General features: G+C 54.4%; 11 protein-coding genes across 11 annotated transcripts; 6 read left to right on the top strand and 5 right to left on the bottom strand.

Annotated features, from left to right (window-relative positions):
• Positions 1–829: 829 nt before the first annotated feature.
• On the top strand, positions 830–2,632 carry PG994_011331 (uncharacterized protein; the record flags this gene model as incomplete). The annotated part of the gene is made up of 1 exon (XM_066862740.1): positions 830–2,632. One exon carries the CDS (start codon positions 830–832, stop codon positions 2,630–2,632), a length of 1,803 nt encoding a protein of 600 aa, XP_066711850.1.
• A 274-nt stretch (positions 2,633–2,906) lies between these two features.
• Positions 2,907–4,226, bottom strand: PG994_011330 (uncharacterized protein; the record flags this gene model as incomplete). The annotated part of the gene is made up of 1 exon (XM_066862739.1): positions 2,907–4,226. One exon carries the CDS (start codon positions 4,224–4,226, stop codon positions 2,907–2,909), a length of 1,320 nt encoding a protein of 439 aa, XP_066711849.1.
• A 638-nt stretch (positions 4,227–4,864) lies between these two features.
• PG994_011329 (Presequence translocated-associated motor subunit pam17) lies at positions 4,865–5,675 on the top strand (the record flags this gene model as incomplete). The annotated part of the gene is made up of 2 exons (XM_066862738.1): positions 4,865–5,501; positions 5,575–5,675. 2 exons carry the CDS (start codon positions 4,865–4,867, stop codon positions 5,673–5,675), a joined length of 738 nt encoding a protein of 245 aa, XP_066711848.1.
• Positions 5,676–5,880: 205 nt separating this feature from the next.
• Positions 5,881–7,314, bottom strand: PG994_011328 (adenylyltransferase and sulfurtransferase UBA4; the record flags this gene model as incomplete). The annotated part of the gene is made up of 1 exon (XM_066862737.1): positions 5,881–7,314. The coding sequence occupies one exon, from the start codon at positions 7,312–7,314 to the stop codon at positions 5,881–5,883; it is 1,434 nt and encodes a 477-aa protein (XP_066711847.1).
• A 528-nt stretch (positions 7,315–7,842) lies between these two features.
• Positions 7,843–8,538, top strand: PG994_011327 (uncharacterized protein; the record flags this gene model as incomplete). Its single annotated transcript, XM_066862736.1, has 1 exon — positions 7,843–8,538. The coding sequence occupies one exon, from the start codon at positions 7,843–7,845 to the stop codon at positions 8,536–8,538; it is 696 nt and encodes a 231-aa protein (XP_066711846.1).
• A 1,388-nt stretch (positions 8,539–9,926) lies between these two features.
• PG994_011326 (uncharacterized protein) lies at positions 9,927–10,579 on the top strand (the record flags this gene model as incomplete). Its single annotated transcript, XM_066862735.1, has 5 exons — positions 9,927–9,968; positions 10,026–10,065; positions 10,157–10,171; positions 10,231–10,280; positions 10,343–10,579. 5 exons carry the CDS (start codon positions 9,927–9,929, stop codon positions 10,577–10,579), a joined length of 384 nt encoding a protein of 127 aa, XP_066711845.1.
• A 1,542-nt stretch (positions 10,580–12,121) lies between these two features.
• On the bottom strand, positions 12,122–13,525 carry PG994_011325 (uncharacterized protein; the record flags this gene model as incomplete). The annotated part of the gene is made up of 2 exons (XM_066862734.1): positions 12,122–13,270; positions 13,316–13,525. 2 exons carry the CDS (start codon positions 13,523–13,525, stop codon positions 12,122–12,124), a joined length of 1,359 nt encoding a protein of 452 aa, XP_066711844.1.
• Positions 13,526–15,779: 2,254 nt separating this feature from the next.
• On the bottom strand, positions 15,780–18,451 carry PG994_011324 (uncharacterized protein; the record flags this gene model as incomplete). The annotated part of the gene is made up of 6 exons (XM_066862733.1): positions 15,780–16,811; positions 16,870–17,209; positions 17,268–17,471; positions 17,525–17,655; positions 17,716–17,881; positions 18,111–18,451. The coding sequence occupies 6 exons, from the start codon at positions 18,449–18,451 to the stop codon at positions 15,780–15,782; spliced, it is 2,214 nt and encodes a 737-aa protein (XP_066711843.1).
• Positions 18,452–19,286: 835 nt separating this feature from the next.
• On the top strand, positions 19,287–19,654 carry PG994_011323 (uncharacterized protein; the record flags this gene model as incomplete). The annotated part of the gene is made up of 3 exons (XM_066862732.1): positions 19,287–19,294; positions 19,347–19,474; positions 19,572–19,654. 3 exons carry the CDS (start codon positions 19,287–19,289, stop codon positions 19,652–19,654), a joined length of 219 nt encoding a protein of 72 aa, XP_066711842.1.
• Positions 19,655–20,174: 520 nt separating this feature from the next.
• Positions 20,175–22,385, bottom strand: PG994_011322 (transcriptional regulatory protein DEP1; the record flags this gene model as incomplete). The annotated part of the gene is made up of 4 exons (XM_066862731.1): positions 20,175–20,651; positions 20,708–21,194; positions 21,256–21,325; positions 21,383–22,385. 4 exons carry the CDS (start codon positions 22,383–22,385, stop codon positions 20,175–20,177), a joined length of 2,037 nt encoding a protein of 678 aa, XP_066711841.1.
• A 737-nt stretch (positions 22,386–23,122) lies between these two features.
• PG994_011321 (uncharacterized protein) lies at positions 23,123–24,964 on the top strand (the record flags this gene model as incomplete). The annotated part of the gene is made up of 3 exons (XM_066862730.1): positions 23,123–23,133; positions 23,192–23,258; positions 23,309–24,964. The coding sequence occupies 3 exons, from the start codon at positions 23,123–23,125 to the stop codon at positions 24,962–24,964; spliced, it is 1,734 nt and encodes a 577-aa protein (XP_066711840.1).
• Between the last annotated feature and the right edge of the window lie 349 nt (positions 24,965–25,313).

The following is a 25,313-nucleotide window of genomic DNA, read 5'->3' as shown; positions in this document are numbered from 1 at the left end:
ACCTGCTAAGTAATAAGCTACATTCACTCACTTGCGTTGTGCTATGTGGTCGACGGCAGGGTTGGCGATAGGTGGGACTTTTTTTTTTTCTCATACAACCACAGACTCGCTCGACGAGAAGTTGGCCGAGTTCTTCTTACTCGTTGGAGATTTGCTAGCCACCTTACTTTGCTCATTCTCGACCGGGTTGCTCCGAGCTATTGGACAGGTAAGTGCGTAGCAACCACCATCGCCAACAGCATCGTCGTATTATCGTATTTTTTCTCTCTCTTCTCTTTCCTTTTCTCCCTCTGGGGTTTCCTTCATCCTCCTCGCACCATTCATCAATATTCAGCTCCACAGGCCCGGCTACCTCATGCTGACCTGTCTGCGGTTGTTGAAGCCCACCGTCTTCCTTTCCGCAGCATTCCCTCAACTTCTCTTCACCCGCCAGCCTGGTCCCAACCACAACTAGGTAAGTTGTCTCCTGCCCAGTTTGAATTCCCTCCACACCCTTGGCAAGCGACTAGCCTGGGGAATGTCGACTTTGTCACCACTCCCTCAACTGAAACCTGCATAATTCACCCCCGTCAACCATCGTTCGATTGCTAACTTATCCGCGCACCTCCCTCCCCAGCACCTCGTTTCTTCTGCTAGATACATGACAGCTGCTCATCTACCCAGCCTTGCCTGTCCATGCTGACTCAGTCTCCGGTGAATGCAACGAGGTAAGAACTCATTGGAAACTGAAAACCAACTCCCGTCAATTTTCTCACACAACTCCAAGTGTTCCAGCTCGCGTCATCAAGACGAGAGACACACAGCGTCTTTTGGCAGCGACACGAACACCATGGCTGGTATCCACCCCCATCAGCCGAGTGAGCCTGGCTCTCATGACCTCGTCACTCACTTTTCTCATGGCGACCACCAAGGATTCAAGCACCTGAAAGACTTGTTCCAGCTTATCAGCGCAGAGCCTCACGTTCTGCCGCCCGCGACTCGGGAGAAGTATGTCAGCGCCATCGCTGGCATGGCAACGGCTCAGCTCCATGCAATGAAGCAACACCGAGAACGAAACCTCCACGACCTGGTGCAGATCAACACAGAATACCCTGCCGGTCATGCCCATAGTTTCATTGCACACCAGCGCTTTCGTGATGCCCAACGCCAACTGAGCAGTCTCGAAGACCAGCTTGCAGGCCAACTCATAGAGTGTGCCCTGCGATCGTCCGGGAGTGACCTCATCCTATTTGAATTTGAGCCAACCGCTGAGAAGCTGCAAGCCGCCCCGGCGTCCCCATCCGCTCCGAGCGACAGCTCCGAATGTCACAGCAACATTGAAAACCCTGCACTGATCGTATCGGCTGGTTGCGCTGCCGCCTCGGCATCCATAGCCCCTGATGGTGATGATGGCCCCTCTCCTCGCCGTACCGAAGCACCCCGTGCCCAGCCAGAGATCATGGTGCCCAACGAAGACCTACTCGATCGGCTTTACGACAGTGAGCAAATGCGCAACCAGACCATGCGTACTTATGCTAGGCAGAATGGACCCATCCCTTCCATCTTCCGGTATGGAATCCGATATGTGCCCAATCTGAGTTTGCCTCTGCAACCAGAGCAAGAGCGGACAGATTACGAATGCCGCACCGTCATCATGTCCGGTCTGAGCATCGGAGCACAGTTACGAGATGTGCTGGGGGTGGTGCGTGGTGGAAAGCTCCTGCGGGCAACCATTGTCCAGCTCCACGGCATAAGCGACAGCGCCACGGCCCTGGTGCAGTTTGCCAATTGGAGACACGCCCACGCCTACAATGAGCACGCCAAGTCGCATGCTATCGTCTTGTGTGACCGCACATGCTCAGTTGCCCTCGCCGATACGCCTTCATATCCCATGTCGCCTGCATCTATGAATGCGCTGGAGCAAGGGTCCACGAGGTGCTTTGAGATTAAGGCAGCCCCCGCGGAGGAGGTGGGAAGCCTCATCAATTCGTTGCGACGCTGGTTCCCGCGTGTGCAGGACATGCTGGAAGACGTGGTGCTCGACTTAGGAGGGAACAAGGTAGTGCTGCGCTTTCGAGACCTGGATTTTGCCACAAAGGTTTATCGGCTTGTCAAGAACAGCGAGGCTCTATTCCCTGTATCGCACAACACGATCAGCTTTGTTGCCGATCCCTGTGACAAGCCATTCAAGACTCTGAATGAGCCACAGACCACGACAGACGAGGGCATTTGTCTTATGGATGTCATAGGCAACCCTTCTTGGGACATCCAGAGTACCTATCCAGACCTGGGCCAGGCGGCAGAGCATAATCTCGACGATGACACCTCGAACCCGTCGTCGCTTGGTGATGACCACACCCCCGACGATGACACCCCGAATCCGTCGTCGCCGCCTGTTGCTGACCATGCCCCCGACCACACCCCCGCTTCCTCTCCTGACCACGAGGGCTGTCATGAGAGCGTTGTTGAGGGCGCACAAGCTGTCCGTAACGCCATCGATGAAATCACCGCGGATCCAAACTGGATCTACACGGACGCGGAATATCAGGAGCTGAGAGGGTTCACCTCGTTCTTGAAAGACCCGAAGGAATGGTCTGAGAACATCGGCTATTGGATGGGTCGAACCCGAAAGGATCTCAAGGCACAGATCTAACCCACTCAACATTGCTGTCCCACATTGTACTATTATGAACGCCGTTATCGCCTGGGTTGGAGCCGAGCTAGAGATGCCTACGGGAGCGAGGAACAAAGGCGCAATGGGGGCGTTTGGTATCCCAGGAGAAAATAGATGAAAAATAGATGAACTCGATAGTTCCTGAATGCAGAAAATCATCTAGTGACTACTTTTCTTGGGCCTTTCCACCAGTGCCGTGCTTGCTCTATACTATGCAAGCAGTAGTGATTTCCCAAAATTTGGCCAGGGTATTCTAGAAGGCAAGGTCATCCTCTTCAACTAACAACCGTTCGTCGTGGTCACTTTCTACAGCATCAGCGGCAAGCTGGTGTTGCGATTCTTCGACCTCCCCTTCGAATGCCTCGGCAACGCTCGAGTACTTTCGAGGTGGCCTTGGAGGTATGGGTAGCGGAGACACAAAGTCCATTTCTGCCCCCTCCGCTTTTGCTTTCTTCTTGAGATACTGCTTCACCAGCCCAGGGTGTAGGTTTTCCTGGGGTTCCCATGTCGGATTTTCGCTCGGCGGCCAATCGCCTTCCCAACGCACCTTGAAGAACCGCACGAGCTGGCCGTCCACCTCGGATATCCTGTGCCCTTCTAGTCTCTTGACCTCCCATGCCGGCTCAAATGTTGGCGCTGGCTTAGATAGCTTGCGCCTTTTCTTCCGGCGAGATTTTGGACTCCCTTCAGAAGGGGGGCCCGACGCTGGTGTCAATGTCCCTTCCGGTTCAGGACTTCTCGAATGTTTCTGCGGGCCCCATAGCCCGACCGCCCTCCCCACTGGTGTGAAGCCGCTAGAAGGTATACCTGTTTCGTGTGCGCCGGCATCATACTCGTTGTTCCGGCTGAGTTGTTGCGTCAGGGCCTCGTCGAGGTCTGCTTCTTCTTCATCGACACCAGACACGAAATCTTCGGCAGGATCATCTGCATAGACACTAGGAGCAAACGCTTTTTGGGGTGTTGACAATGACGGTTTTGTCCCTTTCTTGGGCGTTGTCGCAAGTGAAGGCCCCGGCATATGGCTGGGGGATGGCGGGCTCCCAGCTGCGGCTACATGAGCATGAGAGGGGAGAGAACGGCTCGGGTGGAAAGGGGCTCGCCTTGGGCGCCCACGCTTCCTCACCAGGCCGGTTGGCTCCGTTTGCGACTCTGCTGGCTTTTGCGATTTCGGGGGCCTGTCTCGCACATGCTTGAGCCGACTCTTCTCTAGTTCTTGTCCCACGGGCTGATCGTCTTCCAGCGAGAGCTGGTACTCGTAGTCCTCCAGTACGCGGGGAGAGACGTAGTCGAGTATTTCGGTTGCAGGGACGGCCAGAGCGGCGGCGGGCAGATCTTTCCAGCGGACCAGGTAATGCATCTGTTGTTTGTGCGGGCGGTGCTGGAGGAAGCGCACAAACTTATCGACAATGAAGGCGGTAGACTCGTTCTCGAGGGCGAGTGACAAGGGGGCCATGGGCGGGCCATCACCGCGGCGGTAGGTTCGAGGTTTGGTGGTTATGGGGATTTCGAATTCGAATTTGTTCAAACTAGGCTGCGGTCGCGAAGTCGGGCCATTGTGACGTGAGTTTGCCATTGCCCAGAAGCAGCCGAGTTGCACGGGGTGTCATGCTTTGCTGAGAGGTATATGCCGGGCCAGCCAATCGCACAATACGGCGATAGGGGTGCTGTGCTGGGTTGGGCTGGGCTGGGTTGGGCAAGTGAGTGATGCTTTTCGCGTTGTCGCGTGTGCGGGCGTGTATCAATGTGCTTACAACTACCGGGGTGGTACCTGGCTGCTGACATTTGGCGCGTCCAGCTTAATGGGCGGGCACCATCTCTTGTAGTAGTAGGTACCTGTCCGACCCTTGTCTGCGCTACAGTTATGGGGAAGCAAGTACCTTCCACAGGGCCCACCTGCGCCAAATGTGCCCCTCCACCCCGGCCACCAGCAGCACCTGCATCCACTGTGTGTGTGTGTGGCTTGGCTCAAGGTATGTATGTACCTACCTACTAGGTTACTACATACCTACTGGAGCTCTCCAGAAATGGCCTGGAGCTTTGACTTTTCACCTTCGCATTCACATCACCATCCGACGACAGCCCGCCTTCGACTTCACGATCCTTGCAGGGACAACAGCCTCTCCCGCCTTACATACTCCATCGCACCAAATCGTTGTTCTGCTGGGTTCCCCAGACCAGGATTGCCTCAGACTTGGGATAAAGTCGCACAGCATGCTGGCCACCAACGCGCACATCATGCGCCTCGGCACATTGGGTCGGCGGAGTCTCCAGCTGCCCTCGGCCTCTGGCGTCACCAAAGCTGCACCATTGACCACGCCTTCTTGCTTCGCGCCCCGCCACTTCACCACCTCCGTATTGACCCGACAGATGCGCCCCGGCACATGTAAACCCCCAAGCCTACAATGCCAATTCGTCGCCCGCCGCCCCGCCTCCTCCTCTTCCACCACCACCACCACCACCACGACGTCAGGTCCGACTGGCCCTGCCTGTTCTGCACGCGACCTCAACTGGGACACCTTTTTCAAGCTGCGCAAGACCCGAAGAAGGTACCAGCTGGCATGCAGCTTGGTGACCATGCTGGTCGGCGGAAGCATGGCCAGCATGGTGCTGGTCAACCTGGACATGGACTGGATGGGCAGCATCCCCCTCGACCCTTTCATCACTCTAGGCCTGATGACCATGGGCTCCGCCGCCCTCGGATGGCTGGCTGGTCCCAGTCTTGGTTCTGCCATTTTCTATACCCTGAAGCGCGGCGTCAAGCAGCCCATGGCCATGAAGGAAGCCGAGTTCTTCGCCAGAATCAAGAAGAACCGTGTCGACCCCAGCGTCAGCTCCGTTGGAAACCCCGGTGAGTCGCTCGCACCCCTTTCTCTCTGACCGGCCTATTCTTGTTACTTACTGACCATCCTCTCTGCCTGTAGTTCCTGATTATTATGGAGAGAAGATCTCCAGCGTTGCGGGCTATCGGCAGTGGATGAAGGATCAGAGAGCCTTCAACAAGAAGCGTACCAGCTTCGTCTAAACCGTCATCTTACCATGCAAATAACAACGAGGTCAGGAAAGGAGTATCTCGTTTAGCTTTCAGCCACGATTCTCCTTGCAGTTGCCCAAGGGCCTTCCACTCCAGTGTACTATTACCAGCGAGGCTTGCTATGTACTCAGTCAAAATAAGAAGAAGAAGAAAAAAACCCGTCGTCTCCTTTTTGAACCTGCCTCGTGTATCCTAGCTAGATGAACGGTATTGTCTTGTCTACTTCCTGTTTCCATGCTTCCATACCTCCTTGTATGTCGCCGATGAATCGATGTTCTGAGCCCATTCGCATCTCCTTTAGTTTGCGAGCCGCTAGTTGCGAGTCGTTGCCGACGCGGCATACCACATAAATAGGGGCGTCCGGTGGTAATGAGTCAGGTAGCCAGTCTGGCCGAGTCCCACCCTGTCCAGCCATCTCCGTTCTCTGGAACATGGCAAACGGCACATTCACGGCGCCCGGGATGCTGCCTATCGCGTAGTGCTCCCGGTCTCGCACGTCCAGTAGTACATGTGCGAACCCGGGATTCTCAGCTATCATGCTGCTGTAGGCTGCGGCAGTGATTCGCTCATCCGGGCCCAGAATTCGGACGGGGCTGCGAACCCCACAGAAAAGCATATAGTCGACCATGCCGGACTGGAGGGCGTCAAGGGTCAAGCTGGACGACGTGCCACAGGCGAAGCAATCTGGTCGGCGGCCACGCATGCGCATCGATCGGAAGGTCGGTGTACCGGTAGCAGAGAAGAGCATCAGGCTTGGTGCAGGTACCTCGGGCGAGGGAGCTGGGCCGGTCACAACGAGCTTGATGGCTTCCAGCGCCTGCAACACGCCCATGACGCCAACCACGGGTCCCAGAATACCACCCTCGCCACAGCTAAGGACACCGTCCGGGGGGCGGTGGTTTGGGAAGACACAACGGTAACAGGGGCCGCCGTCCTTGCTTCCCTGTGGTGCGGGCGGGCAGTTCAAGACGATGAGCTGGCCATCTGTTCGGAGCGCAGAGGCCGACACCAGCGGCTTTTGCGACAGGACGCAGGCGTCTGAGATCAGATAGCGAGAAGTCGGGTGATCGGTACAGTCAAGGATGACGTCATACTTGGAAACGATACTCGCGGCATTCTCGGGCGTGAGATGGGTGGCATACCGGACACAATTTATGTGGGGGTTGAGGTCCGTACAGTACTGGGCCAAGCTATCGACCTTGTTCATGCCGACCTTGGTGTGGCTGTGAGCTATCTGACGATGCAGATTGGAGACCTCAACTATGTCGCCGTCGACCAGGCCGAGAATCCCCACGCCTGCGCCTGCCAGGTATGCGGCAGCAGGACATCCTAGCCCGCCGGCACCGACAACGAGGACGGCAGCTGACTTCAGACGCATTTGTCCTGCAAGGCCGACACTAGGAAGGATGAGTTGGCGGGCATAGCGCTCACATTCTTGCTGCTGCAGAGGCCATTTCCATGGAGACTTGATCTCGGGTGGCACGCCACTGTGCGAGGACTGGTCGGGAGGGGGGTGTTGTTCTTGTCTTGTCTCGACTTGGCTCAGCTGCGACCGGAGCCCTCTCAGCTCGGCCTCAGCATTGGCGATCTGCAGTCGGAGCTGTTCAGCTTTGCTGGAAGCAGGTTCCATTTCCAACACCACCCAACGGAGGGGTGAAAGATGGAGGATGGGTGAGATGAGGGGGAGGGGGAGGGGGGAAGTGAAGACCGTGCGATGTGTGAGCTTGCTTGGTTGCCTCTTGCGATAATGAGATCCTTTACAAAAGAGTTACATGTATGTAATCAATAAAGATTGCAATCCTCAGCTGCTGACATGACCTGACTGAAATGAAATGAGCATCCCTCCTAGTCGGTCGCATTGATATTCAGGTGCCGGCAGTATAGTAAGTATGCAACCTTAGTATACTTACAGTACACTTGAAATGCACCCTCTACCTAAGGTACTTACTTGGCAGTCTATCGGTACCTCTCACAATGGGTATACCCCACCAAAAACTTTAGGGTGGGGGCCATTCTTATCGTTATCACACTTTCACTTCCATACTGCCAATTACTTCACTTCACTAGGTACCTACTGCCCTCGATGCCTCGAAAGTGGTCAAGCTTGATCTTCTCCGTTCCTTCGTGTGACTCGGCACTTTTTGTTTGATGCACCACAATGGTAAGGGCTTCACTTCCCACGGTCAGCTCTGTATATATAGTGCCCCGGCTCACGATCCATCTACAGGCACCGACAGCGCCGACAAAGAGGCGCTCCTTGCGCGCCAAGTTGGCGGCCAAGGCCAATGGCCCCGAGCCCTATGCACCTCGTAAAGCTCCGCGCCCCGATTCGGCCCCCGTTTCGGACGAGTTCATCAGCTCCAAGAAGGACAAACGCCTGGTCAAACACTCATCCTTTGTCTCGCGCATCCAGAAAGCCAACAAGAAACCCCTGAAGCGCCGCCGCCCGGGCAAGAAGCTGGTCACGGACCTGGACTCGCTGAAAAAGGCCCTGCCAGATCTGCTCGAGGATGGCCCAACGGAAGAGGGCCTGAAGCAGCTCAAAGAAGGCAAGGTACGGCTGAAAAGCCTGCGCAGCCGCAAGGGCGCCCTGAAGCGCAAGGAGAAGCTGGTCAAGAGCGAGCTCGAGCGGTTCCAGGGCAACATGGCGCAATTGAATACCATGCGTGCCAGCGGCCAAGACACCATGGCCATGGAGCAGGCTGCCGGTCAAGATGCTGCTACTTCGACGCAAAGCCAGACGACGACAGGCAGCGGCAACATGCCAAACCGGTGGGCTGCTCTGCGTGGGTTCATATCATCCACCATGGAGCAAAATCCCGCTTTCCTAGAGCAAGAGGCGGGCAAGAAGTGAGAGAAGCTCGCGACCAGGAGACAACATATACCAAGAGCCAAGCCGCATGGACACAAGTCTCTGTCGCAACGATGCTACCTTTCCCCGGACTCACCAGGCCAATCTGCCATGGGTAATCATCACATAGACTGTAGTGGTCATGCGTAGCTACGGTCTTGTTTATATACCAAGGTGGTGTGGTAGAGACTGTGCTTCACCAGAAAAGGTGACCTGCTGTTGTGATCCTATGCAAAGGAGCAAGAGAAGGGAAGGAGAGGGAGGTTGGAGGCCATCCTGCAGTGCAGCAGCTGTACTGCTCAGCCTCATTTTCGCATTTTCGCATTTTCGCATTTGCGTCATCCCGCCGCATACACTCGAGCATGGCGGCCCCGCTTTGTATAATCTACATAGTTAGAGTGGGCCGTCATCAATGAGAAAGAGGTGAACATAGGCAACAATCATGGTTTACAAAGTCGCATGGAATTTCCGAACCAGACTGTGGAAAGAGAAGTATTAGTAGGTGGGCGGCAATCACTGCCCATGCTCATGCTCATGCTCATGCCCATGTTGGTTCCCCCCCCTCCTCCCCCCCCCGCAATTTTTACTTTAACTTTCTTTCGCATCCAACCCCCATTTTTTGTTTTGCACGATCCGCTTTGCCCCTCCCTCCTTGCAGCCAGCCAGTCAGTCAGTCAGTCAGTCTTCTCTTCTCTTTCCCGGACTGGATGGGAATCTGGAATCTCTGTTTAGAGCCTCTCTCTCTCTCTCCCTCCCTCCTTCCCTATCCTTCCTTGCTTTCTGTGCAGTAGGACCCGGGGCTATCTCGCCCACCATCTATTCTCGAGGTTCTAGACCTGCACCCTACAGGCGGCACAGCAACGGCGGCGTCATCCCGCCCGGCTCCAAATTTGAAGTACATAGTCCTGTACCTCCTTGTCCCAGCAAATCAGAAGCCGTCCTGTGCCATCTCCATATTCCCCCATTACGTAGGTTGTCACCTCCCTCGGCTCTAGAAAAACAAAGGGTAAAGCCAAGGGTACCGACTGACTGTCATCACCGGTGTCCATTCGCAGGCCAAGCGAGAAACCTCGAACCTCGTTGCTGGCGCCTTTCCGACAATCGACAGGCGCGCCCGCCACTTGCCCAAGCCTTCCCAACTTGCATCCCTCCGTCTGTAGCTTGCCCATCCGAAGGCTTCCATAGAGTTGCACTAGGTCGCAGTAACCTCCGCCGCCCGGCCTCCGTTCTTTTCCTCGAGACACTGTCCCAATCCCCTGCGCGCATACACCACCTCGCTTGTCATTCGACTCGACCGCTTCGCCCACGCTCCCGTCGCTTTGCCTACGCATACTTTCGCATCGCATCACCCAACAGCTTTTTCTACCTAGACGGCATCCTCGTATCTTAAGATGCCTATCCGAGACAGGATCGCTAGGCGGTTAGGCGACAGCGTGAGCAAGCAGCACCCTGTGTGGTTGCCGTCTTGTGGTTAACTGATGCCTCCGTAGCTTTCCCCCTCGCCTTCGCCAACACAACCTTACCTTTCATGTGAGTTGCTGCAGCCTGTGGCCCTCCCCTACGCCCACGCTTGTTGGCAGGAGAAGAAAAGAAAAATATGCTGACTCTACGCTTGCGACAGACCATGATGTCCTCTGTACGCGATTGAAAGCCCTTCTGCGATTCCTCCAAAGCCCACACTGACATGGGGAAAAGTAACGTACGAAGACATCAAGTGTCTCAAGGGGGACTGGTTGACAGATAATGTGAGTTTGAGCAAGATTCGCGAATCGCGGCCTTGGTGGCTTACTGTTGTCATCTTCACTAGAACATCGCCTTCTGGGAAGAGTTCCTCGAACAGGAAATCCTGTCCAAGTATCCACAGGCGCATATCGTCCTCCTGCGACCATCCATGACCTTCCTCTTGATGAAGAATGGGGATACCGACGGTGTCCGCTCGGCACTCCCCGACTTTCGAGGAATCACCCACATATTCCTGCCAATTAATGATAATAGGAATGTTAGCATGGCCGAGGAGGAAGTCATTGGTCGCTCTTGCTCGTGAGCATCATTGACGGCGTCGCATTCCATTACGATTCTCTTGAGGGCGCCAACAACGAGGAAGCCTGGGTCGCATGCAAGCGGTTGGCGAGTGTGCTTGGCAAGCCGCTGCGCTTCCATTACCTGTCCGAATGTCCCCAACAAGAGAACGGCAGCGATTGCGGCGTTTTCGTCTGCATCATCATGCGTCATTTGCTGGTTAAGCGTCTGCTTGCCGTGAACGCGGGCGAGAAAATCTCGATGAGCATGGCGGGTAAAGCCATTGACAGTATCGGCGCCCGCAAAGAGATGCTCAAGATCATCGAGAGCCTACGGAAAGAGGGGGAACGAAGGCGGCTGACTCCAAGTAATACACCCCCAAGGATCGAATAAGGGAGAAGGCGGTATCATGGCCCCATACTGCTTGCTGCAGCCTACGGGATCGACTGACCGATATCTTTGAGCGGGGGGTAAGGAGTTCAGGATAGGGTGTTATCGCTGCGGGCGTTCGAATATTTTCTTTCTTGGATTGTTGGCTACGCTTATCGTCATTGTTTCCGAGTTCCAGCATCGAGTTCCAGCATCGAGTTCTAGCACGACCATATGGGTTCCTGCCTTCCATGCCAGCCTGTATCTGCTCTCGAAGGCCTGGCCGTGGATTTGGATGCATTGTCAGGTCATATTACTAGGTTAACATGGGGTTCATTCACGAAGCACATATGCAGTTCTTTGGGGTTGTGCGGGTTGGGAATGCCCAGTGCGTGCGGGCTCCTTGTTGGTTTACTTGCTACCCTCGGCCTTGCCCGACATAATGTGGTTTTGGGTATGTTACTGGAATAGACCATATGTCCTCAGTTGGCCGGCGGTCTTCTTCACTTTGTCTTGTTGCTGCACTGTCGGTGGGTCGTCTTGATACATTAGGATACCTAGCATGCCAAGTACGAAATAACAGCTAGGCCTATGGTTAACATAGAAGATTTATTTATTGTTGCTGGTGATACCTCGTATGATAATCCATCTGGTGGCTTCATGTGAGGTCCCCTAGTCAGACCGTCACCGCTTGGGTAACGGCGGTTTTATCTGGCTCAAGAAGGTCAATACTGCTTTCTGTGGTAGAGCAAAGCCTAGCTCTCCATTTCCACATCGGTTTCGATGACTAGTTATTAAATGCCCCAAATGCTAAACGCACTGTCAGGGTGGTCTCTGCTATACGTCTCTCGTTCGTCCGTGGATGGCATGAAAAGCTGGGCGACTTTCTGTGCCCCTAACATGTGCCTGGCAGTATTTGCTACCTGTCATGCCCTCCTGATCCGCGTTAACGTTCCCCAGAGAGAAAGAGAAAGAGAAAGAGAGGCCGAGATGCACTGGGCAGTGCCAAACGTGAGCGGCCGCGCATGTCGGTATGTAGAGAGGGGTATATCTTTAAGACTCGGGGCTTATGGTGTATGCCAGCTGTTGGCCAAGCCCGGGGAGCTACGCTGGACCGGTCTCCCTGGCTCCTATGCCTCCCTGCTGTCTGAGCATACGTCTTGGCCAACCTGGTGGGGAGAGGCGTGGCCCAAAGATGCTAGAGACCCAGAACTATCCAGCGCGCTCGAGGTCCTAGTATCCCTCGCTCCCCTGTTTCCTTGAAAACGATGCGCAGAAGTGCGCAAAGACTCAGCCATGGGGGGCCAAAGAGATTCACAGGGGTCTGCAGGGCGGCTAGTTCGGGGTTATTGCAGTGAAGTATTCTCAAACGCCGGCCTAGTTTCCAGAGGCCAGAACTCGAGTGTTTGTAACGTAAACACCCTTTGTGCTCTCCTGCGATCATTGGGCTCCGGCAACGTTCTTTTTTGACGTTCAAGGCCCACCGCAATTCCCCGAGTACTCGTTTTGTCTCTTCGATGGTTTGTCTCTGCTCCTCCTCCCGCTCCCGGGCAGCTCGTTTGATATTTCCTAGCAGGTTCTCTTGCTCCCTCTTATAGTCCTCAAACTGGGTGTCGATACTGTCCTTTTGCTCCCTTAGATCCCGGATGTTCCCGTCTTGCTGATCGCAAAGATCACGTAGCGTGTTGATTTTGTCGTCGTCGTTGCGCCGTTCCAAAACGAGTGCCGCGATCTCCTCGTGTAGGCTGATGGCCGTTCGTTTCACCTCGTCGCCCTGGTCTTTCCAGTGTGAGGCTATGGCATTGTACCGACCTTCCATCAGGGTGGCGTGGGCCTTGGCTTCATCGACTTGTACGTTGGCGTCGCGGCGACCTCGTTCCAGCTCCTCCTTCCACACTCGTTCGCGGTTTAGTGCGTCGAGGGCGCGCTGCTTCTCTTGCTCCACGGCGGCTTGCAGAGACTCGACCTGGCGCTCCTTGCGGCTGAGTAGTGTCTTGGTGACGTTCGCCTCCAATAAGCGTGATTCGTACTCGGAGACGGTGCGTTCTATCTTGTCTTCCATAAGCTTGGCCGTCTGCTTGGCCTCCTCGGCCTTCATCCTTTCCACCTTGAGCTCGCGCCGGAGAGCTTCATTGTCGGAGACCAGCTTGTTGATGACGCGGCCCGTCTTTCCCAGGGCGGCCTTGCCCACGGCCGAGTCCCATTGTGGTGACCCCTCGCGGATGGCCTGTTCGTCCATCTGGCTCCCTTCCGGAGACGGGGCGGGTATTATTTGCGGTGGGGGTGCCAGGCCAGTCTGGCCGGTGCGAACGGTGGCGTTGCTCGAATATATAGGCGTCTTGACTGCCTGGGGATCTGTGGTTGGACCTGGAGAAGGGGATCTTAAGCGTACTGTTGGGCCATTCTGGGATTGGGAGGTGTGGGAGGCAGCGCTGGTGTTGCTGTTGACGGAACTAGAGAACCTGCTATTCCTGGCGGACGGCGAGCCGGAAGAGGAGTCTGAAGGGGCGTCGAAGCTTGGTACAGTGCGGATTGTGGAGGGAATGGTACCATTGGTAGACTTGGGGGAGTTGGCGTAAGGATTGTATCTCGCCTCGGCCATCATGGCGATAGCGGATCTGGTGGTAGTGGGAGATAGCGCATCGATCGGCGACTTGCCGGGGAGAAGTGTTCCTGCAGGCCAGGTCACTCACTACTCATGCCTCCCTCAACTCAAGCTGGCGTGTGGGTGTGGTGTTTGTATTTGTGTCATGCACATGCGCCGCTGAAGAAGGAACAACAAGAAGAAAAACAAATGGCAGAGTCAGGCAAGCAAAGCTTGAAGCAAGCAGCCAGCGAGCCAGCGAGCGTACGGAAAGAGAGAGAGAAAGAAAGAAAGAGAGAAAGGGAGCTAGTAGAAGTGGAGAGGATGGAGAGAGAAAGAGAGGGAGAGAGAGAGAGAGAGAGAGAGAGAGAGAGTGTGTGTGTGTGTGTGTGTGAGGATGCGATCAAGAATCAAGACAAAGGAAGCATATAGTACAGCATGCCTAGAACAAAACAAAAATAACAATGAAAGTACTATTGCATTGATCGCTATTTGCCCTTGTGGCCGCGGCCGTTGAGTTGTCGGTGTCGTGTCGTGTCAAGCAACTTGCTTGGCGTGACGGCTTGCAGCGAACCTGGCAATCCAGGGTCCTGTTTAATTGGGTTGGGTAGGACAGATGATATAATCTCACGGGCGGATGGGGTCGCAATTATTCTTGAAGATTACACACGGAAAGCAAATCAATCGAAGGGAGCCGCTTACCGTTTTCGTTATAGGCCCCGGCATCGACGGATTCTCGTCTGGGACTGGGACTGGGACTGGGACTGGGACTGGGACTGGGACTGGGACTGGGACTGGGACTGGGACTGGGACTGGGACTGGGACTGGGACTTGGGCTTGGGCTGCCACTGCCACTTCCGCTTCGGGATGCACGGTGAGACCGCATCCTCTGTAATCGACTCGGCATTTCGGACTTGGACTTGGATAGGAGCATCGGGGGGGGGGGAGGGGGGAGGCGGACGACGACAGCGACTGAGGGTGGGATGGTTTGCATCCGGGGGAAAACCCGCGGACGGGCTATTATTATTATTATTGTTGTTGTTGTTGTTATTGATTTTCGATGGTTTGTTTACACCGAAGTCTCGACTTCGTGTGGAAAGTATTGATCCGACCAAGGAAGTATGTATGTATACCTAATGTAGTAGGTCTGGTATATATCAGCATTGGCCTTCAATGACGGGAAGAATGACATAAAGTAGGAGAAGTAGCTTGAGGCACCCAACAAACCTACTCGATCAGACGCCAGAGCTTCTCTACCCTGCCAGCAGCTGGACTAGCAGATGGACTATGATCCAAGCGATATGCGCCTCTGCGAGTAACCGTCTAGAATGCCCAAGTCCCGATGGAAAACTGAGACAGAAGCAAACATGCATGTCATGTCTACTTGCTCGCCTAAGGTTACTCGATCAAATATGTAGGCAGCCAGCCAGCCATTAATGGGGCGCCTGATTTGATTTCACTTTCAGGAGACCGAGCAGCCCGATCCAGTATGTAGGCCCGCACCCCGGAAAACGCGCAAACGCGTCTCCTACCTCTCTACTTGATTTGATTAGTTGGGGGAGGCCCCTAGCCACAATTACCATGACACCGACACCTACCTATACCAACAGCACATGCATGTGCGTGCAAGAGAACAAATGACACATTAAATCTCTACTAACTTTGTCGGTGGCCCAGCAACCGTCTACTAAGTACCTACATACATGTAGACTTCACCCATGGGAGGAGGTAGTAGCTGCACGCACTTAGACAGGCACAGACAGACATGCCCCTCGCCGTATACTACTGGCCTTGGGCTATACTGCAAACCTGCTTGTAACCCTTTTATAGGAAATAGATCCTTTGACTGCGGCCAAACTCTGCAAATAAAACATTATGCACCTCTGTAGCAGGGCGGTGGGGCTCATCTCATGCACGCCCGTTGGACTGGATTTTCCATCACTGTGAGCAAGCCTTGTGTGTAGGTTAGGTGGCGGGTGGTGGGTTGTGCTGTATTGGGATTGGGATTGCGCTACCGAACCCCTGACTCAGTCCGTTTTAAGACCACTTCAGCCTGCATGCACACACATACAATAATACACTAGGTTATGGCATCTCAGCTGTCCCAAACGCCCATACCATGACTACTCCGGCTCATGATTGCCCGCCAACCGTCTCACAACTATCTCATGCCAGCCCTCTAAAGAAATGAATGCCTTAAAGTACATAGGGTGAAGTGTCCCTCTGTCTATCTCGAGAACCCGCCTGTTCCTGTTCAGCGCTCACGAACCCTTCACGTCGACACAGCGGCTGTTGTCGCGCCCACGGACACTTGACCACTCCCTTTGCTTGCTTGTTTCTGTTCCTCCAGGAATGTCGGCCGCCACTTGGCCAGGTGTCTCGCCGCCGACGGTCTGGCTTCTTCGTACTCTAGCCAGATATCCTGCATCGTGTCCAGAGCAACCTCTCTCACGGGCGGGCGCATCATGACCAGATACAAGAGACTGGTGAGAGCCAACGTAATCATACTGGGATCACGACACAATGTCTTCACCCGGCTCAGCAGTGCAGCGTTGATTTCCGGAATCTCACTCAGGAACCGGGTCAGCACCTTATCTTGTGCGTGTAAATAAGGTAGGAACGAATCCAGTAAACGAAGAGCCCACTTCTCGTAGTGCAACGGGATCGATCCAGGGTCCGAGGCCGACTTCTGTTGTACCTTGTCGTTGTACCACTCCTCGCTGAGCCATGACACAGCAACATCGATCCGTTTCCGGAAGTCTTCCAGCACGTACGTATAGAGAGATTCGCGAATCGAGTTGCCCAAGTGCGTGCCGCTGGCTGGGGCCGACTCGTCTTCATCCTTCACCGAGACCCCGTTCAGTCCGGCGGGGGACCGAGTTGCAAGGCGAGTGATAATCGTGATCCAGGCGTCTCGGTCATAGGAGCTAGCGGCAAGCCGATTTACCCCAATCTTTGTTCTTCGGATGGCCGGGTCGCCCAGACCGCTCATCATGCCAAAAACGCGGGCCACAGTTCCCTGTCCAACTTTGACGGCTTGGTTGGGATTCAGGGGCTGTGGTGGAGGTAGCTTGAAGGCAGGCAGTCCTAACGAGCTGAGCACCGCCGGCCTTTGCAGCTCCCGGCTCTGGGACGACGGCTCCGAATCGAGTTTGTTCAGAATCTGCTCATCATTCTCGGCGGGGCCGTAGGCCGGCTCGTACGGCTCGTAGTCATCGTCATCCTCGACGTCAAGGGCCGTTGTCTCTGGACTGGGGGCTTGCCGCGCAGCTTCATGAAGCCGTGCAAGCCGGTCTCGTACCCCCTGAAGTCATGGCGGTCAGCAAAAATGTTCAAATAGATGGAACAGAGACTCAACTTACCTCGATAGCTCGATCCAAAATGCTGGTATCGATCCGGGCTATCGTGTTCACACTGATTTTCGCTGCCAAGGCTGCCGGCACCTGAGATACATCAAAGGTCCTCAATCCGGCGTTCTGTGTTAATGCGAAGACGTCGGCAAGCGAATGGGGTCCAGCTCCCAACGGCGAGATTTGGAACGTAGGCTGGGCAGGCCCCATTCGTTGGCGCTTGACTTCTAGACCACTTGCAGGATCGCCGTGTGCGCGCTTTCTACTACCCCCATCCAGCATTTCGGCCTTGGATGCCATGAGCCGCTCAAGATATTGTTGTATTCGTGGGGCATGGGGATTCCGAGGATCGCTATTCTCATTAGTTCCTCATTCCTAAGAGCTTGGGATATCCATCCGCAAAAACATACCGTCTGGCCAAGTGAGCTAACAACATCCGCGTCGTTTTCTCCATGGAGCGCACGATAACCTTGGTTTTTGGCGTCAACGGCACGCTTGCCAGTTTCAAGGGATTGAAACTGAAGATGGCGTTCAGTATCCGATTCGATGCCGATGGTCTCGTCCGAATGAGGACGGACAAGGCATTCAGAGTTGCATCCACTATCAGGACTTCGCTAGAGGATGCATCAACATCAGTTCAGAGGGAAAGGGGGTCCAAGGAACATACCTGCTGCTGTCCTGCAAAACACCGAGCATTCGATCTAGAAGTCCCGATGCTTCTGCCTCTAGGCTGTGCTTATCAAGAGCGGAGTGGCCTGAAGGTATCATGACTAAGGAGACGTCGAGCGGGTCGTTCTTCTATAGATGCGTTAGCTTGCCACAGGGAGTATCTGGAAGTTTGATTCGATAGTATCTTACCCTCGGCTCCGCGTTTACGCTTGGCATCTGAGCCAGCACTACTCGTTGGGCGAATTTGACACAACATATGCGAACAGTAATAGGGGAGGTGTCCCAAAGCCGCAGGACTCTAGACTTGATCGCTGACATGTGATCCCAGGCGGCAGTATCGTAAGGATTATTAATTCTGGTGTAGGGGCGAATATCAGCACGTTTGTCTCTTCAGATCCAGGGCCATCCCGGCGAGAGCCGAGACGCGCCTTGCAACCCGCGAGTGGGTGCAGGGCGAAGAGCGTATAGCGCCTACACAATGGATCGACATGACAGCTAATGGCAAAGATTCGGACTACTACGAGGGAGAGGCTAGGTCTACGAAGTCATGCGAGGCGGGGAGCATGGAGAAAGGGCCTACCTACGTCCATCTGAGTGCCAGCGGATATATACTAGCTGCTGTCTGTATGACGCTGCGTAATACCATTGGGTCTTGCTTTGGATCTTGGACAAGCGACATCAGCGTCTCCAACACCAAGAGAGACAGGGTCTCCTTCTGCGATAAGGTGACGGCTGGCGTCGCAAATGCCTCGGAAAGGAAGTCGGCACCCCATCGGCGAAACTCGACCTGCGCTGTAGGCCCTATTATGGGCAAAGTCGCCTGGATGACCTGTGGGTAATAGCTCACGTCGCCCAGAACGAGCTTGCGTGCTCCTTCGAGTTGCCGGATCTGGTCGGGAACCGAGAGCTGGCCTGAAGCTGCCATGCTGGGCAGCGGGAGGCGCAGAGCGCAGGGGAGAGGCCTTAGCTCGGGAAGGATGGACGACGGAAGGATCGCGGGTGTAAACGGTGCAAACGAGGATGGGCGCGATGCGCGAATTTGTCTGTCGCTACTAATCGGACCAGTCTGTGGCGTGGCCTGCTATGTGTGGTGATGGCGATGGCGGCGATGCTGTAGGTAGGTATGGAAGTGAAAATAGCGATGTCAGGGACCGGAGCTTGTGACAAAAAGCGCGTATAGTCTGGCACAGTCTGGAACAATGGGCAATCTCCACCTCGCTGGGGGATTTTGCACTAGATTGGGATCATTCATGCGACGATGAATTGATCAGCATATCTCAATGGCCGAGACAAGATGGCGGATGGATGAAAACACCCAAACGGAAATAGTACTGCTTTCGCGAGGGTTGAAAGAAACCTCGAGCCGAACCTGAGGATCGCGTGTCGACCCTTCCTGTTTGGTTGAAAGAAGTTGAGTCCAGTAGGTAGGCTGTTAGTGGAAGGTACCTAGGTACTTACTTACTTACAAATGGGTCTCATTGAATAGACTAGGTAGGTAGGAGCCGCTTATTCAACTACAGGGAATGTATGCAGATAAGCATAGTAGCTTGCTTCTTCATTGCATGACGAGAAGATCCTCATTGCCATTGGATCGCAAAATCACCTTCCATTCCGCCGCGTAACCATTTGTCAAGGTAGCCTACCTATGTTATCACGTAGGTGCTCTACACTGCTAATCAAGGGCTAGTACGCAGCCAGTAGTTGGAATCACTCGATTATCTCCAAAACACCCCACGTATTCCAGCCCAATCCTAATAAAGATGCCTGGGTATGTCGCTGCGTCGGAATGGCTACATGGCATTTCTAACCTAACATCACAGTCTTGGAAGCTCCTCTTACTATGACAGGCTATCCCGCCAGTCACCCGCCCTGATCCGCGCACGAAGACCTTACCTTTTCAAAAATGCCGTCGTGGGATCGGCAATTGCTGCTTTGACTATTGGTGTTTGTACGTCCTGACACCATTCCATATCTACTCGGCTGGTGGCACATAAGGACCGGGAGCAAAGGTAGAAGTGCTTACACTAGGGGCTTCCCCATATCAGATGTATACACGATCCGAGCTATTGGCCAGGACGAATTCGAGGATGTCAAGGTCCCTGAGACGCCACGACCTGCCAAGAAATGAGCCGGCCTCGACCTGGCCCAGGTTCAGAAATCTATAATCGGTGCATACAGAGGCTACATGATTAGGCGCGCCAGTAGTCACAGCATCTCAGGTCTGGCGTTATGGCAAAGGCTTCGTATTCGCATCACACTACAGTCGAGTCTACTTTCCAGTTCGAGCTACCCTCGCGTGGAGTTGTTGTATATAGGGCTTGCTCTACTTGGGTGCTGCATGCTACGGGCATGTTCACGTCTCTCTACTCAGATGAGGTTACTGTGAAAAGCAATGTGATTTGGGCCATGGTGCAGCCGGGACACCTCGTCCTCACACTGCACCTAGCAGTGGGTGGGCAGATAGCATGTATTTATAGATACTATGGCAGTCCATTCAACTTGAAGAGCAAAACGCCAAAATCCGTAAACAGGGTCCTAAGGGACGTGGGTATACCTCTTGTTCAAATCCCGCTTCAAATGCTACAATGAGTGTCGGTTGCCACGTATCATGGTGGTCCCGTCGCAGTATACAGTTCCATCGAAAGCCATCAGTGGTAATTGCCCACTGGCAGCGCGGTCTCGCGCTTGATCGCCGTCGCTTGCTCGGCGGCGGCGGCGGCGGCGGCGGCGGCCTTGCGACTTCGAGCACTAGTTTGTTCTAGCATGCTTGCGGCACGCGCAACCTCGGGTGAGCTCGATGGTAACCGCGCACCATGCTTTTCACTCAATAGCTGGTTTGGTCCATGATTCGACGTGCTCGAGGAGAAAGGATGCGAGGGTTGGGTAGAGTGTCGGCAGGCATTTGAGCCGTCAGGAAGGGGGCTTCGCCTTCGTGAGTCATGGTGTGCTGGGTGCTGCCGTTGGAGGAGGTGCGCATTGGACGGATGGTTCGGATTGGCCCAGGCGGTTTGCTCCAAGAACTGTTGACCAGCGGCGCCAAGCCCGTGTCCAAAGGAGACGCTTCCATAATCCACGTATGCAGGACGCGGTACCTGTTGGGGCAGAGGCGCCGGCTGTCTCCCACGCTACATATTTTCAGCAAAGTCATTCGCAGTGCCGATCACTCCGGGCTCACACTCACGTTCATGGCGTCGAAATCATCCTCCATCTCCTGCATGGATGCGCCGCTCATGTCTGGAGCAGCTGGCATGCCTTCGTACTTGGCTACCCCTGACAGTATCGAAACTTCCTTGTTGTATGATAGAGCATTACGGACACGTTGGGCCTGGTTTGTCGGATAGCGAAGGCCGAAGTCGGGTACGTTGTTGGCGTGTTTTCGGCGCTCGTGCTGTATCGCGTACCAATGCTGGCCAAGCTCCGCCATTGTCCTTTCGCGCGCTTCCCGAACGTCTTGGTAAAACTGGGAATGAATCTGAGCGCGCCGGGCAACTGCCCATCGGCCCAAGGATTCAAGGTGCAGCTCGAGCTCTTTCTCTGCGATGCGAAGCTTTTCGTCCCGCCTCGAGTCAATACACTGCATCATAGCGAGGTATTCCGGGTGTGTGGGATTGTCCGCGCGGAGCATAGCTTCTTCGCGGTTCAGTTGTTCAAGCCTTTCTTCGTACAGCCTGCAACTGTGGATTAGCAATTTGAAGATTGGCACGGCGTGGTGAGTACCACGGAACATACCTTTCTCGGAATGTAGCAAACCTCTTCTCGATGCTGGTCAGCTGATCATAAGCTGTTCTTTTACGCTCGACTATTGCTATCGTTAGTCCAGACAGCGCCATAAGATGAGCCGTTAAGGTTGTCTTACGTTCTTCTTCGTTTTTATGTGCAGCCTCGGCCTCATCAGCATCTGCTTCAAGATGCCGGTCGTCTTCACCGGTCCGTGTCCCGTCGTCCTCAGCTGCAGCGACACCTGAACCCGTGTCTTCGGCCGACCCTTCCTGCCTGATACGCTTCTCGGGGTCCACGGCACCTCTTTGACGCCTGGCGCCGCTGCGCGTTTGTTTACGGTATGTGGGTTCGTCCGCTTTCTGATCCCGAGCTTCACTCTCGTCAGGCCCAACAACACGCTCGTCCTCGCAATTGTACACGGTGGGGTTGACCGCATCGAGGGTTTCATCGGCAGATTGTTCCCTGCTGTTGGAGTGAAATCGAGCGTCCTCTTCGTCGGCCATAGTCACATCCCCATCAGAGTCTTTCGCTTGCTCGGCTTGAGCAGGGACAGCAAGCTTGACGGGCGGGGCATCGTCAACCTGTGCGGCATGCAAGGACGGGCGCTTTCTCTTTCGACCCTCGGCTTCCTGGTTGGCGGCAGCTTCAGCGAGTATATCTAAGGTAGGTGACGGTAATTTCTCGATAGCAGGCGGGGAAGGACTGTGCGCTGCCGGGGGTGGAGGGCTCGAGTTGATAGATCTCTCGGAGAGTATGTCATCGTCTTCCATGTCCGGTTCGGGGTGAGCTGCTGTAGTTTTTCGTAGCTTGGTCGGTGTGTGTTCAAAGCCGTGATCGCCTGCATTTTGCTTTAAGACCAGGTCTCTATGGTGCGTCGCTGTGTGTGGCGTGTCGTAAAGGCGCTCTGTTTCGGCCTCGGTGTCGTTTGCTTCTGAAAGATCGCCATCCGAAAGGTGGGCGTCGTCCTCGACAGTATCGTGTCTTTTCTCTTGGTGTTGAGCCAAGAGGTTCAAGCCGTTATGTTCATCGTCTTTGTCTTCGACGTCGCTCAAAGGGCTGGACCCGTCCTCTGAGAGTGGCTCGATGGGAGGAGGTGGGATGGTCAGGGGAGGTGGCGGTGCCGTGCCCCCAGTCGTCATTGCGACAGCGAACCTTTTGTTCAAGTCGAGTCGGCAGGAGAGCGCAGGACAGATACAACAAGAAGACACTGCGGAAGGAGGAGTCGCAAAGAGTGGACGACGCGCTGTTCAGAGGCTTTGGGTGCGTGCGACTCGTCGTTCATGTAAGTACTCAAGTTGAAGTCAACAAGACAAGATGGCGGGGCCCATAGGACGTGCGGGAAGATGAGGCCTGGCAGAAATGCAGCGAGGCACCTCAATGGGAAAGGAAGAAGGTGATTGTTGTTACGGTGGTGGTAGAGTATCGAGGGTGCTCTGTTGGTGGATAGCAGCAGCAGCAGCCAGTTGCGCCCATGGGAAAAAGCAAGGATGATAACACCTGCAGTCGGTTTACCTCTACAGTAAGAGTATGTACCAATGAATGAGCGAATGGTTGCACCTGATTGGTGGTTGGGTGCGCGTACTTTTCGGTGGTAGGTCAGTGGTCAAGTACCTGCCTGCCTACCTATATACATGTACCTCTCTTACATCTGATAACTGCATGTGGACCAAGAGCCATCGTGCAGTTTAGGTCATGCTTATCGATAGCGAGTCCCGCTCGATTAGATACCTCTCTTAACTTTTTTTTTGGCTATTGAACGGACAGGATCGCAGGCAAGTAGCAAGTAGGCATTCACTTCTACGATCTAGCCAATTCGCCCAACCTCGCGTCCGTTTGCAGCATAGCAAAGTCGCCTTACAGCGACTTGTTGCACAATATGGGACTTTCGTACGTTACTGCGTCTCCCCTTTAAGCATGGCTTCGTTTACTAACGCAATCGTAGGAGGAGAGCCACACTTGCGGCCTCCAAAGAACGCCTTGACCCAGCCCTCGACGCTCTTTTCGCAAGCAGTGTAAGCAATCCACTGACCTGACTCGCCCCATCTGCTAATTACATCTAAAGTCTGGTCCTGTGAAGGTACCACCGCCCAGCCGCTACAAGACGTTGTTGCCCGCAAAAGGGCCCAAAGCCGATCAACAAGGCGGCGCCGACAACCCTCCAAGCGGTGACGACGAGTCACTAAGCGAACTCGACTCCGAAGAAGAAGATAGCGTGGCTACAGATGACGAGCTCAACGATGGCAGCGAAGATAAGAATGTCTCAGGCGCAGAGCCAGAGGGTGTGGCGAATCCATCTCCAGGCGCAGCAACTTCAGATCTTGGCAAAAAGGATCGCAAGCGCAAGCGTAAGGACATACACGACGATCTCGAATCCAAGTACATGAGCAAGCTGGTTAGCGAGGAAGACGAGAAGAGCCACGGCGATAAACGGCGTAAGGGTGAATCTGGTCAGGCTGTGACTGACCAAGCTCCTGAAAAGGTATTGGATGACGAGGATGTCGAAGACGACATTCCCATCGTTCACGAGTCTCTTCGGAATGCTGATGATGGCGATGCTTCCGAGATCGACAAAGCGAACCGCACTCTGTTCCTTGGCAACGTGTCTGCCGAGGCCATCAACTCTACCAAAGCCAAGAAGCAGCTCCTTTCCCACCTCGGTTCCTCGCTATCTACTCTTGATCAATCAACCGGGCCTCATAAGATCGAGTCCCTTCGCTTCAGGTCGACCGCTTTTGGTGCCGGTAGCATCCCTAAGCGCGCCGCTTTCATTACTAAGTCCCTTATGTCATCAACCACCAAGTCCACGAATGCGTATGTCGTGTATAGCACTCTGTTGGCGGCTCGGACCGTATTGAAAGCCCTTAATGGCTCAGTCATTCTCGATCGCCATCTTCGAGTGGACAGCGTGGCACATCCCACTCCCGTGGATCACCGCCGCTGCGTCTTTGTTGGCAACTTAGGATTCGTAGACGACGAAACCATAGTTGAAACCAACGCCGAAGGGGAGACGGTTACCAAAAAGCGAAGCAAGGTTCCGGCGGATATCGAAGAGGGTCTGTGGCGTGTCTTCGAAAAGGCGGCTGGCAAAGTTGAGAGTGTTCGTGTGCCCCGTGATCCTAAAACCCGTGTCGGAAAGGGATTTGCCTATGTCCAATTCTACGACGGGAATCATGTGGAAGCCGCTCTCTTACTAGAAGGCAAGAAATTTCCGCCCATGTTGCCACGCACCTTGCGCGTCAGTCGCGCAAAGGATCCACGCAAAACAGCCTTGAACCTAGAGAGGTCCACGAAGCTCAAGGCAGGGGCCATGGCATCAGAGGCCAGCAAGGGCAGCTCACAAGGGCCGAAAAGTACCAAGTATAAGTTCAAGGCAACGCCTGAGCAGCAGTCACTTGCCGGCAGAGCAGGAAGATTGCTTGGTCGTGCGGGGGCCGCAAGGCAACAACGTGAGATCAGAGGGGACAAACGGAAATCGAGAGATGACGGTCCGGCAACTGGCAGCAATGCAAACACGCTGAACACCATTAAAACACCGGAACAAATAGTCTTCGAGGGCCGTCGGGCGAGTGCCAAGGATGGGAAACCCAGAGACCTCAAGCTAGGCAAGGGCAAAGGGAACAAAAACAAGAAGTCGGTGGCAACTGCCAAGCCTGGACGGGGTGCTAAACGAGCTGCAGAATGGCGGGAAAAGGGCAGTGGTAAACCTTCCGCCCGGTGAGGCGCTGGATGTCTCAAAACTACCAAATACATAATTCCCCCATATTCGTCTGTTTCCATCAACCCACGATACCAAACTACTAGACCTTCTGGTGAGGTGGATTCACGTATTGCCCGTTCCGTGATATGTAAAAGGTGCTTCCTAGAGATGACAATAATGAGTAATTTTCACACGGCCATGGATGAGCATGAACCACAATTCATACAAGCTTTTACATTGGCAGGCAGTAGCCCCCCTCAACGCTTACTTCACATCACTCACAGCTATTTAAGAGCCATGTAAGCAAGGCGTAATCTTTGGCCCTTCCGAGGTTGACACGAGTTAAAAGGTTACAGAAGGGATACTCAAT

The sequence above is a fragment of the Apiospora phragmitis genome (assembly GCF_038363925.1).
Source record: "Apiospora phragmitis strain CBS 135458 chromosome Unknown utg000010l:1.0-9815664.0:1.0-9183399.0, whole genome shotgun sequence".
Classification (NCBI taxonomy): Eukaryota; Fungi; Ascomycota; class Sordariomycetes; order Amphisphaeriales; family Apiosporaceae; genus Apiospora; species Apiospora phragmitis.
Note: the sequence above shows the minus strand (reverse complement) of the source record. Positions and strands in the feature narration are given on the sequence as shown.